General features: G+C 40.2%; 1 protein-coding gene across 1 annotated transcript; it reads left to right on the top strand.

The window, feature by feature from the left end:
• The first annotated feature begins 8 nt into the window (after nucleotides 1-8).
• Nucleotides 9-10632, top strand: LOC146364847 (uncharacterized). Its single transcript, XM_084916120.1, has 2 exons — nucleotides 9-7612; nucleotides 7747-10632. Exons 1-2 carry the CDS (start codon nucleotides 7172-7174, stop codon nucleotides 8350-8352), a joined length of 1047 nt encoding a protein of 348 aa, XP_084772246.1. The 5' UTR covers nucleotides 9-7171; the 3' UTR covers nucleotides 8353-10632.
• Nucleotides 10633-15522: the final 4890 nt, after the last annotated feature.

Raw genomic sequence — 15522 nt, 5'->3', positions numbered from 1 at the left:
TAAAATTGAAAAAAACAAAACAAAAAACTTGTTATTAGTAGAAAATAGCATTTCCCTATTTTTGAAAAACAAATCCCAAACTGGGGGAAAGACATGCAGAGCATTTCAGTGGCTGATAAGTGAAGGGGTGGTGTGAATGATCAGGTAAGATTAAACAGTGCTACAAAGTGTCCATCCTTGGATGTGGTACAAAGAAGAAAAGAGAAATTGACAGTGATGTTTATTACCTACTTAGCAAATACAGAATTGAGGTAGTAAATGGTGTGCTTGTTGTGCATGAACACTACATGGACAAAATGATTATACCAGCGGTCCCCAACCTTTTTTGTTCCGTCCGGTTTAATGTCAGACAATATTTTTGCGGACCGGCCTTTAAGGTGTCGCCGATAAATACAACAAAATAAAATGATACGACCAAGACAAAAACTGTGGTATTTTGCAAATATAATAATAAATGCAAATTCACTGAGTAATTGTGTAACTTTATTAGCAGCGTCCTCCTGAAATGCGCCAACAACATTGAGAGTAACATCCTCCTCTCTGCCCCTTAATGCTCCCTGGTCGCTATGGTAATGCGTAAATAGTTCTTTCACAATAAGATACACAACTACAACACGGGAAAAGGCCCAGGGAAACAGAGTTAACAATAAAAACCCTGAAAACCATAAATTTCACACCCGAGCCTCAACTCTCGTGGCCCTGTACCAAACGATTTGTTCGTGGCCCGGGGGTTCGGGACCGCTGGATTAAGCCACACATTGGAATCACTGAATTTAGGTGTGTTCAGTCCCAATGCCACAAATGTATAAAACCAAGCACCGAATGATGCAGTCTGCCTTTACAAACATTTGTCAAAGAACAAGTCGTTCTAAAGACCTCACTGAATTTGAGTCTCATCCTATTCGCAGTGTTCACTTTTGTCACACCAATCATCTGCATTTTTTACTTCACGCCATCTCTGAACCTTCTCTGTGGTCGTCTACTTTTCCTCCTGCATGGCAACACCGTAGTTAACAGTCTTTGTCCAATGTATCCATTGTCCTTCTTCTGCATTCCAAAACATCCCAACTTCACCTCTCTAACTCACATGTATTCTGTCTTGCTTCTACCGACTTTCATTCCTCTTCTCTCCAGAGCATATCTCCACCTCCCCAGGCTCTCTTCCACCTGCTCCCTACTGTCATTACAGATCACAGTGTCGTCTGCAAACATCATAATCCACAGAGACTCCTGTCTGACCTCATCTGTCACCATGTCCATTACCATTGCAACCAAGAAGGGGGTCAGAGCAAATCCCTGATGTAATCTCACCCCCACTTTGAACCCATCTGCAACTTCTACCTTACACCTCACACTGTCTCGCTGTCCTCGTACATGGTCTGTACCACCCTCACATACTTCTCTGCCACTCTTCCACAGTTCTTCTCTTGGCACTATATCATATGCTTTCTCTAGATCCACAAAGGAACAGTGCAACTCTGATCTTCTCTGTACTTCTCCATCAACACTGTCAAAGCTCGCATTTCATCTGTAGTGCACTCTCTTGGCATGAAGCCACACTGCTGCTCACTGATCGTCCCCTCTCTCCTTAACCTACCTCCAACAACCATTTCCCTTCATGGTATGGCTCATCAATTTTATTCCTCTTTAGTTACTACTACCCAGCACATCACCCTTGTTTTTGAAAATATGTACCAGTACTCTCCTTCTTCTTGTATCAAGCACTCATCATTACAGAAAAAGTCCACTGCTCTCTCTCCTAGACATCACCATACCTGGACCAACCACCTTTCCACTCTTCATCTTCATCTTCATAGCTGCCTTCACTTCCTTCTTACTAATCCTCTGCACTTCTTGATTCACTAACTTTCCTCCATCCTCCCTCCGCTCTCTGCTAGTTTCTTCATTCATGAGCTTCTCAAATCTTCTGATTACATTTCCTTTTCTAAAATGATATAATAGAATGCCACCTTTGCAACAAGTTAGCTCTTGAACGTTCGTTCTTCCTGATTATTCCACAATAACATGTATATTATTGCAAAGTGCAAGCATTTAGGAACCACAACCGCTTAGCCACAAAGTGGCAGATGATGTAAAGTGACAGAGTGAGGTCACCAAGAGCTCGGGCACATGCTCTGATGGCTCAATAACTGCAGTATTCCAAACCTCTGGCATTAATATCAGCACAGAAATTGTATGTCAGATGCTTCATGGCATGGTTTCCATGGCCAAGCAGCTCCTGCAGGTGCAATGTGCAGGTGGCCTTGTACTTTTGTTCATATAGTGCATGTGTATCTAAACTGTGTAAAACATGGATGTAGCCACTGTTATGTCACCTATTTGTTTTAAGAAGGTCCAGTTCAGTGTGTTGATATATAACAGAGATGTTACATAAATTAGCTATGCCCCTAACTCTAGCACATGACCATCTGCACCAGGCTGCAAACATCCTTTTTAATGCTGTACAATGGGGTATATTAAGATGTGAGTCTATGCTTTCTGAGCAAGTCTCAAGTGGCCACAAGGACTTACATTTTCGAGCCTTTTCTGGAAGCTTAATGTTTCAGCTTTGGAGGTTGGCACTGATGCATCTGTATCCACTGTGTCTTAACAATGTAGCTTAGAACAATGTCACCAAAACCATTAGGGTTCAGAGCAATCCATCCCATAGCTGCTAAAATTGTTTATTCTGCATAACTAAGTACAAATACATTACAGTGCTCTGAATGTTACTAAAACATTGCTGTGAAAAGCCTGAGAAAACATGTTGGGGTAAACAGTGCGATAAAAGGACTGAGGCGAGGCTCCTCAAAGCATTCCAAGCGTTTGAACTGATCTTGGCTGGTTTATCAGTCTGAAACAACAATAGAAACACATGCATACACTGTTATCTACCCTTATAAATATCTCTGTGGAAAAACAAAAGGAAATTAGCTCTCAACAGTACAGAAAATAACTGCATTCTGTGCCATAACAGACCTGCATTCCCGCTGCTCGTCTCTTAACAATAAGCTAGACTTTCAGGAGTGTCTTTTCTCAGTTTCCATCCTTTTTATGTGGCTGTATTGTATCATATGATATTCTGGTATTAGCTGATATTTCCCTTTTTATTGTGCCATTTAAGATATCTCACCACGAGCATGATATTTCTGCACAGGATGTTTTAATTTTATTATAAAGTTATGACAGCCTGGCACGTACAGTAGGAGACCTCAGAGCTTGTGTTGCCATCCACTCAGCACGCACCTCACGACGTAAATACTGCAGCTATGTCAGTGAAAGCTGAGCCAATACGCTTCACAATGAAGGTATCCAAGTGTTACTGACATTGTTTTCATATTGTGTGACACAGATCCCACTTGGGTTGGCAATTATAATAATAATGATCTGACGATGTGTTATTGGTCCCGACGGGGAGGTTCTCTTTTGTGCTCTCTTTTTAGAGACGTGCGAGTTTAGGATGCAATGTGTTGCTGAAGGACACTTCAACAGGATGGATTGATTCCTAATAATGGAGCCCAAATCTAGATGTTGAAACTGACGGGGCTCTCGACGCCACTCAACTAACCTGCTTCTTTTCGTGTGGTGCAATGCAGGGATAGAAGATAGTAGATGAGAGAGAGAGCCGGTGCGGGGAAGTTCTTAATGTATTTGATTAAACACTGAATTTGTTTACTCACATTTTTAATTTAGTAATATGGTGAGGCAACAGCAAGGTTGCTCTAACCCTAAGCAGGTGAAGGAAGACACAGCAAACTTGCTTACTATATGACAAATTGATATTAACCTAAATTAGGAGTCACAGAGGCGATGTCATTGATCCTGGGGGCATGTTAGATTGAAGTGCCATCGCAAATGGAGGGATATACTTACGCTGGATAGCTATCAGCCTGATGACTAAAGCCTTCAGTGTCAGAGATTTAGTAGTTGACAAGCCTGTCTCCATGAGGCTTTGCCGAAATCGCTAACAAGAAAGGTCTCGATAGTTATTCACTTTCTCATTTACATTTCTGCTTAACAAGAGCATCCACATTAAGGTGAATTATGTTAAACCCAAATGCAAATTCTGACATGTTTTAATTCAACAGAAGGTGCTGTATAATTGGGCTCTTATTGTATTAAAGTCACATTTTTAGCCCCCATCAGAGGAGAACACCACAGGAAGCAATAAAAACCTGTGAAAATGTGTGCTGTAAGTGACTGCCTGTGGTGGAGCGTTTCTTTACTTACCATTAAGATTATTGCTCCAGTAATCAAAATCCATGAACCACAACTCTTGAACGTCACTGGAAACTATTGTACAAGAGTCACATCTGATTATTAAGTGGATGTTATATAAGTTACTTTAGAGAAATACATATGTGAGCAATCTATAATATTCTATTTAAATTCAAAGCACTTTGGTATGCTTTAAAATCGCACCTTTACAGTGTTGAACCAGCCTGCGGAGAGAGTTTGTTAACTGTAATGGTGTTCGTACTGATCAGTGCTAACGGGGGAAAAAAAATCAAGGTAAGAAAGATCTGCTTCTTTTGTGAGAATGTAAAGTGTCACTCCAGGAACCTAGAGTGAAGTGAAAGGCTGTCGGCATGAGAAATTGTAACCTTTTTAATTGAACTATTCAGTGCTGTTAGTGAGATAAGTATGGAGTAAGCGAAAGGTTTGGTAATAAACTTCAAAGAATTTATTTGGTCTTTTCAGCTCTGACAGCATCTTGTTCATTAGTGTTCTTAAACATTAACCTCCTAAGACCTGGCATCCACATATGGGGACGTCACATTTTGGTCTAGACCACAATACCAAATTTTGCACATCCCAAAGTTCCTGTTTTGGACTAAGATGTGGTGAGGCCATTTGAGTGCAGTGATCTAATTGCCATGTTCAACAAACCAGTTTGAGAGCTTTGTGTTCTCCTGCTGGAAATTTTCACCCTGACCCTCGAATGTCAAAGCAGAAATCGAAGGTCATCAGACCAAGCAAAATTTTTCGATTTTGGGGAGCCTGTGTGAATTGCAGCAGTAGTTTCCTGTTCTTCACTGACAGATTTGGCACTCAGTGTGGTCTTCTGCAGCTGTAATCCATCTGATTCAAGGTTCAAAATGTTGAGTGATGCATTCAGAGACACTCTTCCACATACCTTGAGTACAAGGCTTATTTTACTTATTCTTGCATTCCTATCAGCTCAAAGCATTCTGGCCATGGTTCTCTGACCTCCAGCATGATTATGGTATTTTCACCCACAGTACTGCTGTTCACTGGATATTTAATCTTTTTCAAACCATTCTCTGTAAACCCTAGAGATTGTTGTGTGGGAAAATCCCAGCAGAGCAGAGGTTTCTGAAATACTTTGGTTAGCCCATTTGGCACCAACAACCAAAGTCACTTAAATTTCCTTTTGACTATGTCTGCGTATCTAAATGCACAAAGTTTCTGCCATGTATTTGTTGATGAGATATTTATGTAAACAAGCAGCAGAACAAGTGTGCCTAATTAAGCAGCCGATGACTGTACGAAGCCTGAAACAAGAGCCAGGTTAAAGCAGTTGGCTATTTTTTCACACTGAATTCCTGATTTGTATTTATTTTTTCGAGGTTCCAGTTTAAATGGACTGGTACCTAATTTACTGTCATAAGTGTAGACCTGAAAGAAAAATGAGTCATTTTTAATTCAGAATTTTGAAATTCTTTTTCCATGAATATTTAGAAATTAACCAGAGTTATTGTGTGCTCAAGTCAGTAGCACACAGTGCAGATGGAAACTGCTGTAAGATATTAACTGCTATCATGGGAAATATCCATCCTGAGGGTTGGAGCAAGATGTTGTTTCCACAACAGCTTAAAAATGTTGTAATTCTTTTTTTTTTTTTATTGTTTTTTCTATTAAATATTGTTGTTAGGTTATGCAACATCTATTTATCCCTGCTCTGTCCACTCCGCTGCTGTAATAATGTGAATTTCCACTACTGGGGGACTAATAAAATCTCTCTTCTCTGATCTTATTTTACATTTACATTCTATAATTTCTATAATTTTTTTTCAAGAAAAAAAATTTTTTTTTTGTTTCCATTATATATTTTAGCTTCCTGTCACTCAGCGAGAAAATAATATTCAGAAACATCTCTGCATGATCTCTACCGAGACAAAAGGATCGGCGAGACCGGCGACTTCTCCACAACGGCTGCCGTAGTCAGGAGCCTCGCGGAATAATCCGGGTCCAAACTCACTTCAGATCCCAAAGTCAAACGAACACTGCAGCATCACTGAGAGTTAAAAACTGTCTAAATTCTTTCATCTTTAATAAAATCATCAGCGTTGCTGCTTTACCAGGTGTAACAATTACGTTTAACATCCAGGCATCCATGAAAACAGAATTTATGAAATTTAATGGAGTTAGAAGTTAGCAGGAAGTTAGCTCGCTAGCTTCCACCTAAACATGATATAGCATATTCTGACCCAGACACTTGTGAAAAAATTAAAACGTACAGCTCTGCTATCACTTCCAACATAAATAAAGACAGAAAACTAAACAGCACTTTTGTAGGGTTGGGCTAGCTGGTATATAATGATGTGCTACGTGATTGCTAGCAACACAGCTATGTTGCATAATATAAACACAGTGAAGCTGGAGGATGAAAGCTAACTTTTTTCCACTCGATATAAGTTAACGGTTTCCTGATGGTTAGGGACAAATGCAATCACATGGCAGGATGCTGTAAACGGACCAAACTTCAGTCAGGAGAACAACTGAGATAATCCATCCACAATACAAGGTTAGTTATTACAGTTTTTCTCAAATGCTAAAACACAAAAGCCAATCCTCTAAACCAAATGACCAGTTGTCTAAACACATTTACTAAATCTAGCCATCATTTACCAATAGCATAAACACATGTCACATGAAGACACAATTCACACAACACAATCCTCCGTTGTCATAAATCTAAACACAGCTTTCCTTGCTAAAACACAAGTTGCAAAAGAACTCTGCTCATATTCTCAAATGAAAGCTCATGTGATGCAACATGCTTGCCACAGTCAGCAATATTTGAACACGATGAACACACCTGGCGTCATTCATTACACACAATGACTCAAAATTGAAGACACTTGTTGCTAATGCTGTGACCACATGTATAAAAGCAAGTTCAGAGTGCAGATTCCAAACAAACACAATGGATGAAGGCAGAGTCAGGGGAAGAGGAATTCGATGCAGAGGAGGGAGAAGAGCTGGCCCTGGAAGAAGAGGAGCAGGCCAACGAGGAAGAGGAGTTCAAATCAGTTGTGACTGTATTGTAACATGTCAATTGACAACACATGTTTCTTTCTTTAGAGTTGAAAGAATGCCACATAGAGGTGGGAGGGTTGCCATATTTACAGCGGCACAAGAAGCCCTCATTGTGGATATGGTTCATGGGAACAACCTCATCAGACTCCGGGAGATCAGAGACAAAGTCATTGCCGATAATGTCAACTTTGGGAGCATTGACGATGTCAGCTTGGCCACAATATACCGAGTTCTCCGACGCAAAAAGACGCGGATGAAACAGGTCTATAGGGTTCCCTTTGAGCGCAACTCTGCGCGACACAAAGACCTACGTTACGAGTATGTGCAAGTAAGTATACATCCACGTTCACAGTACAGTTAGTGGACATACTGTGTTGCTCAGTGGCCTACATTACTGTGACAATACTGTGCTACCTGATTGACTGTTGTTCTGAACACCTGTGCACTCTCACATTTTCACAGAGGATATTACAGTCGGACGCAATGGCCAGACCCCATGAGTACCTCTTCCTGGATGAGGCTGGCTTCAACCTGCAGAAACGAAGGCAAAGAGGCCGTAACATCATTGGCCAAAGAGCCATCACTGAGGTCCCTGGCCAACGGGGGGGTAATATTACCCTTTGTGCGGCCATGGGTTCGGAGGGGCTTGTCCACCGGCATGCTGTCCTTGGGTCTTACAACACCCAACATCTCCTCACCTTCCTAGAGGAGCTAAAAGACATCCTCCTGGACCGCCAACAACGCCATCCTGGGCCCGCACATCACATTTATGTGATCATTTGGGACAATGTCCGCTTCCACAGAACAAACCAAATCAGAGAGTGGTTCACCACCAACAGTGACCACTTTTTAAACGTCTGTCTGCCACCCTACTCCCCTTTCCTGAACCCTATAGAGGAGTTCTTCTTATCGTGGAGATGGAAGGTTTATGACAGACAACCATACACAAGAGAGAACCTCCTAAGGGCAATGGAGCTGGCCTGTGTTGACATCTCAGCGGAGGCCTTCCAAGGATGGATTCGCCATTCCAGGGCGTTTGTCCCGGGTGCCTGGCAAGAGACAATATAGCCTGCAATGTGAATGAGGTGATGTGGCCCGATGCAGCTCAGCGACATGATGCCACACAGTGATTGTGGTGTGTGTGTATGGTGTGAATAACTGATCATGTTTTCAGGAGTACTGTTGTGTGCAATAGATTCTGTTTTTGCATTGAGTTGTGTTACAGTAGTGTACGTACATGCAGGATTTTCTATAGATTTATACTCTTCATATGAAACTCACAAATCTAAATGCCTAATCCTCTGCAGAGATCTACGACGATCCGTTACTGTATAGTTTCTAAAAATATGCATTGGCAGTTATGAAACAAAGAACCTTCTCACAAATTGAGTATTGTGTTTTCAATTGTTTTGCTGTAGTGTGTAATGATGTGTATAGTGTTTACATTTTTGAAAGCTTCGAGCTGATCTTTTGGTGTGAAAGTTTGAGTTTTGCAGTGGGAAGGTGTGGTTGTGTTTATGTAGCTTTAGAAAAGGGTGCTGTGTTTAGACATTGGTGAACATGGTGGAAACGTTTGTGAATTGTGTTTTAGCATTTGAGAAAAACTGTAATATACTGCAACAACGTGGGAATAGAGCAGCTGCGAGAGAATTCAACATTAATGAATCAATGTTACGGACGTGGAGGAAGCAAGAAGAATGAGTTGAGTAAAGTTTGACTTATCTGACTGTTTTGTTTCGCTTAATGCGTCTTATAATCCGGTGCGCCTTATGGTCCAAAAAATACGATACTCTTGCTGCACAGTAGTTTGCATCGCCATAACATTTACTTTTCTGGGAAAATGGATGCCAAACCATAGTGTAAGGTTAGATGGATTGCAATATTATTTAAAAAAAAAGATTGTTATAAAGAAAGGTGTCCTTTTTCTATTTCAAATGGATATGAATGCACGAGTCCAGTGAGTAGGTTTAAAAGGGAAAAGCGGTTTTGTGCTAAACTTTCGGCCAAATCTATCGACTCAAGCTTTAGAACTTCAGATCTTTTTCTTGGTTGAATTATTTTTGGAGGAAAAATTATTAATTGTTGGATTTGAAAACGTTACAGGAATCCATGTATGACTGCTTTTGAACTTTTTTTTTCTGTATTGATTTTCAGAATGGTTATGAGACACTTCGAGCTCTCAAACACAAGTGTGGGTAATTGCCAAGCCTAGGAGAATGAGTAATCTGTTATTGAAATTCAAAGAATACTTTCCTTTAGAGCAGACCATCTTTTACAGATTGCGGTAAAGGTTTCAGATGTTTACTGGCATGGCTCAAGTATTCTCAAGGCACATCATTAAAAGATCCCAAATCATGCTGTTCCATCAGACTCTCACATACTGTAGGTGCTGTGCCCTGTGTGATGCTGCAGTTATGTGTCAGTAAATTGTCGGCAGACTTCAGCAGCTCTCAGTTTTGAGTGATATTTATTCAAGCTGTAAAGGAATTTGAATTAGTATTGTAACCGTGATATGAGCTCCCCTAATCTAAACAAAAAACGTATTTTAACATAATGGTAGCTTTACTTGGCAGAGTTTTCAATTGACCGGTTTGCTTGTAGCATTATTTAATCTTACATACAACACATATTTTAGCTTTTAGTCCATTCCATTTAACATCAGAAGTCCGAATTTTTGAGTTCCCAGTTGGAATATTAATTCGAAATGCCCCCTCAAGATGGATTTCCAACTCAGAAAGTCAGAGCACTCCCACCAACCTCAACTTAACAATCCACAAGCGTTGAGCAGCGGTAGTAGTTGTACGTCATGTACTACCAAACTCATCAACTGAAAGAAAATAAAAATGTTATGAGAACTAGTTGGATAAGCTTTTTTTAATATTTGAAAATTGTAAAAATATGACCTTACATAAACTTGCAAACTAATGATCACCCAACATTTATCAGAAAAATGTTTATCAGTTGAGTGGGCATGGCTGCATATTTTGTTTTTAAGCCCATGAAACAATTGCCACAAATGTAAAAAAAAATTTAACTGTATTACAGTATTGTTTTTTTTCAATCTTTTGACAAAAAAGCATATATGACTTATTTGTGTTATATTAGTTATAACAGGCATGTTGCGGGAATTGCCGTCTTGTGTGTGACTGGGTGCAGTAAGGAGTGTATGTGATGTGTGTGTGAGCATGCGCGTGAAGGAAACGCGGGGAGCGAAAGAGGAAAAAAGGGAGAGAGAGAGTGTGTCATGGGTAGAGAGGGCGACCGGGAGCAGCGTTCTAACGGGCTACAGCCTAGGCAGTGTGTTTTCGAAGTGTGCAGTACTGTTATTAAAGCCTCATCTCTTCAGTACTCTCCGGTGCCTCGGCTGATTTCTGTCTGCCTCACTACTCCACAAAAGTGAAGGGAGTTAACCCCGAAGGAGGACAAACTTCGGCCCTGGAGGAAGCATCTCCCCTCGCGTCTCCCGACCACGGTCAGGGGACTGACGGCGAGGAATGGTTAACAGGCATTTTTGTGCAATTTATTCCTGTGCCATTTCATGATGACTAGAGAACTCACAAAAACTCAAGTATGATACACTTGGCATTACAATATTAAACTATACCACTTGTTCTATCTTATACTCTTGTGATCATGAAATTAGAAGGTTTTTTTGAACTGGCAATGCTCAGTGTGCCAGTTCATAATGGGAACTCAAATGGATGCAATGGATGTTCAGAACATAGTATCACTCTGCAATGGGAGACTGAGACTATGGATGAATTCATGATGCACAACCCTGTGGATGTAAAAAAGAAAAGAACCAGCAACCTGTTTACTCATAATGATTGTTTTTTGCTGCAAAATGAAAATATCAAGCATACAAACACTCACTAAAACTTAAATGTAGCCATAAGACAGAGTCATGCTTCTATCAGTCTGCAATTGATTGGGGTGAAAAATTTCATGCATCCCCCCCCCATGACCAAGGACTATGGCACCAAGGACTATGGCAACAGTAGGAAGGAAAAAATCCCTTTTAACAGGAAGAAACCTCTGGCAGAACCAGGCTCAGGGAGGGGCGGCCATCTACCGTGACTGGGTTGGGGTGCGAGAGGGAAGACAGGACAAAAGACAGGATGTGGAAGATAGCAAGAGACTAATAATAGCTAATGATTCAATGCAGAGAGGTGTATAAACATATAGTGAGTGAAAAAGGTGACTGTAGAAGAAAAACTCAATGCATCATGGGAATCCCTCAGCAGCATAACTAAGGGAGGATTCAGGGTCACCTGGTCCAGCCCTAACTATATGCTTTAGCAAAAAGGAAAGTTTTAAGCCTAATCTTAAAAGTAGAGATAGTGTCTGTCTCCCAAATCCAAACTGGAAGCTGGTTCCATAGAAGAGGGGCCTGAAAATTGAAGGCTCTCCCTCCCATTCTACTTTTAAATACTCTAGGAACAACAAGTAAGCCTGCAGTACGAGAGTGAAGTGCTCTAATGGGGTGATATGGTACTATAAGGTCATTAAGATAAGATGGGGCCTGATTATTTAAGACCTTGTATGTGAGGAGCAGGATTTTGAATTCAATTCTGGATTTAACAGGAAGCCAATAAAGGGAAACCAATACAGGAGAAATATGCTCTCTCTTTCTAGTACCTGTCAGTACTCTTGCTGCAGCATTTTGGATTAACTGAAGGCTTTCAGGGAGTTTTTAGGACATCCCGATAATAATGAATTACATTAGTCCAGCCTAGAAGTAATAAATGCATGAACTAGTTTTTCAGCGTCACTCTGAGACAGGATATTTCTAATTTTAGAGAAATGGCACAAATGTATTTGCAAAACAATTCGATTCAACTCTCGAGGCAGCAACCAATTTTATTGTTTTGTTTTTTTATTTGTTGTAGATGCAGAGAGGTTGTCGTCTTCTTCAACTTGTGTGACTGAGCCATTTCCTTGCTCTGAATTAGGAGTTAGCTTTGTCAAGCTAAGTGTGTCCAGTTTTGAATGGTTTTGCTTTTGAGCTAATGTAAGTTTGCTGGTTATGTCAGGATGGTGATGCAAGAGATGAGCCCTCTTGTTTTTTAAATCAACATTTAGTGTCTTTGTATTGTTACATAACACCAAGTAAAGTATATATACTGTATCACTTTTCCCACCACCTCAAACAGGCACACGTGGTATTATTTACAAAAAATGTTTAGGGGCAAAGCCTGTGAGATTCAGAATTGATCAGTTCATTAGAATCACTTGTACTGGAACAAACTAAATGCTGCAAAACTATCAAGAGTTAATTTTTTAAAGACGACACTGGAACAATGACACTTGCTACAGTGTTGCATAAGTTTTTATCTCGGCGCGTTGCAAAGATCTGTTAAAGTAAAAAATAAATTGGTAATATGTATGAGATTACAGCTGAGACATGATCACTGCAATCAGCTCAAGTTGAAAGAGTGTCGTCGAGATGCTCAGTGTGTCAGTACACTCTAAGCTCATCATGTCGAGGACCTGCTGCAGACATTCACAGCATGCTGCAATTAGGTCTGTGACACCATGTGGAAACACAGTCACAGGGCAAGAAATTAGAGGGCCTGTTTGCATCGTTGGATAAAAGCTCTTTAAAATTCAGATTTAGTTTTACATTTTTAAGATTAAATGTGTGTCATTTCAGCAAGTAGGAGATGGTTTTCATCGATGATATGCGGCGCAAGGAATTAGAAATTAGTTGTTAAACTCTGGCCTGTAGTTTAGAAAGTTGTTAGGCTGCTTAAGGACAAACATCGAGCTCCACTTCTACTCGGCTGCATCCTGTTCAGCTTCGGCGTAGTCTTAAAGGTCATCGTTTGAATGCTATTGCTATTTTCTCATATATCCATCTCCAGATTGTCTGAATGTTGGTCTTTTCAGGCTGGCTGATGTATTCACCACCTTTCACAACTTTTAGTCTTATTGTCCATCAAAGCCATTAATGCACTTTTGACTTGAGTCATTACTGAGTCCCATGTCAGTAAGTACCCACCTCACCCCCACCTCAACTTCTACCACCCACCTACCTCAAGGGTTCTGGGTTTCACAGGAGACAGATGAAGAGACAATGGCAATTCATCTTCGTCGTGGCATCCACATTACCATTAATGCGCAGCTTCTTTCCTTATGAAATGCGGCCTGTCTTGCTCACAAATGCATTCAGAGGAAAAGTACAATATCCTGAGAGCTGGGCATGTCATCTGTGGTTATTATCATCAAGACATCCAGAGGGAGTCAAGCGGAAGACGACAGAGCTGTTTTACCCAAAATCGTCCGTTTTATATGTGTATTTAACACGAGATTCCCAACTATATCAGCTAAATCATATTGCAATAAGATTTATAATATAATTTCAAAAATAGCCTTTATTGAAACATGAAGTGTATATACTGTCAAAATGTAAAAAAAAAAAAACACAGAATATTGATTTATTCTGTGGGGACAATCCTCTGCGGCTGCTCTACTCCCACTCCAATTCAGGTGTCTGTGTGAGCCCACACAGTACACAACCTGGATTTCACAGTCTTTTAAACATTTTTTTTAGATAAACAGATGCTAAACATTTTTTTTTTTTCATTGGTTTAGCAGGGGTATTTGCTTTGTTTCTTTCTGATTTATAGAAAATTTAATAGATGTATAACCATGACAAAGGCAGCATGTGTTAAGAATGTATTTGTATATCTTTGTAAAGCCTGAAATAGAAGCAAAGAACAGTGGTAGATAATGCAATATAGACAAAACTCTCTTTATGTTCTGCTTTCTGACCTGGTAAATCATGGAGACTTCACAAATATTCACAGTTCTATAAACCCCTCCTGGAACTGATGGACATATTGTTATTTAGCTCTTCCATTCTTGCTTTCCGATTCCTGAGAAATGCCTTGCCAAAAATATCTAGCATCCTCTCCTCAGCACTCAGTCCCACTGGATACTGACAGCTGCCTGAAATACAAAGGTAGCAATGTGAGTAATGAACCAACTGAAATCTCATCATATAGAGCGACTTTGAGTTCCCCCGTGAAGCCCCCGTGACCCTAACCCCAGCCTCTGAGCCTCACCAAATGAGCTTTTCATTTGCTATTCAGAAATCAGAATGAGACATGTTGCAGGCACAGAGGTGCTCTGAACAATTGCACTGCATGCAAACGTGGCTTTGCAATCTTTAAGCCCAACAAACTAGCAATTCTCTTCCAAGCTTATTTGCATACAGTATTCACATATTCTGCCTATGTGCACAGCATGAAAGTACAAATTTCACAGCAGCCTTGTTTGATGCCTATGAAATTGTTTGGAACTCAGTTTAGACTGAGGTTCTATACACACACAGTCATGCATATCTTGTCTGGATTTGAGGAAGGCAAAACATGTTATTATTTAATGACCATTACTTTGATTCGGCTAATGTATAATGCAGTGGTATTAAAGACCAAGATTAGCAGATCTGATTAGAGTATGCTGGCAAAGGAATCCGCCGAACATTCATGCTTTGATTGAACAGTGCCACATTTTAAGGTAGTAAGTACCGAAAAATTTTCTAAAGCTGATATAATTGGAAATGATTCCATTAATAATCGAGTTACAGAAACAAAAATGAAAGGTTAAATAAGGATAAGAAGTGCTGAGGTAGTTTGTTTAGATGAGGGAGGCATCACAGAATTATTCTGGTGAACATCAACAGGTGGAATTTATAATAATAAGTTAATTTTGCTCTTTTTTATAATAAAGAATCTCTCAATAAGCACAACACATTTTAATAGATCTCGGAACTTGTTAGCAAACGTAATATTTGATGAACTCCTATTGGGTGTTTCTGATAAAGGCTACACTTTGCACTTGTATTCCACTTGTAGTCTACACCAATCACGTTTTAGCTGGCTTTCGCTGCAACACAATTTGTGAGTAAGAAAGGAAATTTTATCCGCATTAATAAAAATAAATGAAAAACTCACATGCAAGATGTTCACCTTCCAGAGATTTTTGGCTGTTGCCCCCAGAGGCCGAATTGTCAGATGATAGCCGATGGACTACCAGACTGGTCACAAAATCTCTGTTTGCCATCTGGTGCTGGTTAGGTAGTGCAAAGTGGGATATTAGAATTTCTTCACTAAAAGCTACCATCTGCTATTGGGGGAGAATGGCACAGATGACAGCTGCAAGAGTGAACCGAATCTGCAGAGTTGTGAACCAAATAAGCAACGAACTGAAGTGCATCATAAAGCTCAGCGAAGC

Source organism: Perissodus microlepis, chromosome 20, assembly GCF_051167445.1.
Source record: "Perissodus microlepis isolate ML-2025 ecotype Zambia chromosome 20, ASM5116744v1, whole genome shotgun sequence".
NCBI classification, from domain to species: Eukaryota; Metazoa; Chordata; class Actinopteri; order Cichliformes; family Cichlidae; genus Perissodus; species Perissodus microlepis.
This window is presented reverse-complemented; position numbering and strand designations above follow the sequence as displayed.

Coding starts and splice junctions, on each gene's coding strand:
- LOC146364847 (XM_084916120.1), top strand. CDS start 7,172: ATGGATGAAGGCAGAGTCAGGGGAAGAGGAATTCGATGCAGAGGAGGG. Junction 7,613..7,746: donor TACGTTACGAGTATGTGCAA/GTAAGTATACAT, acceptor ACATTTTCACAG/AGGATATTACAGTCGGACGC.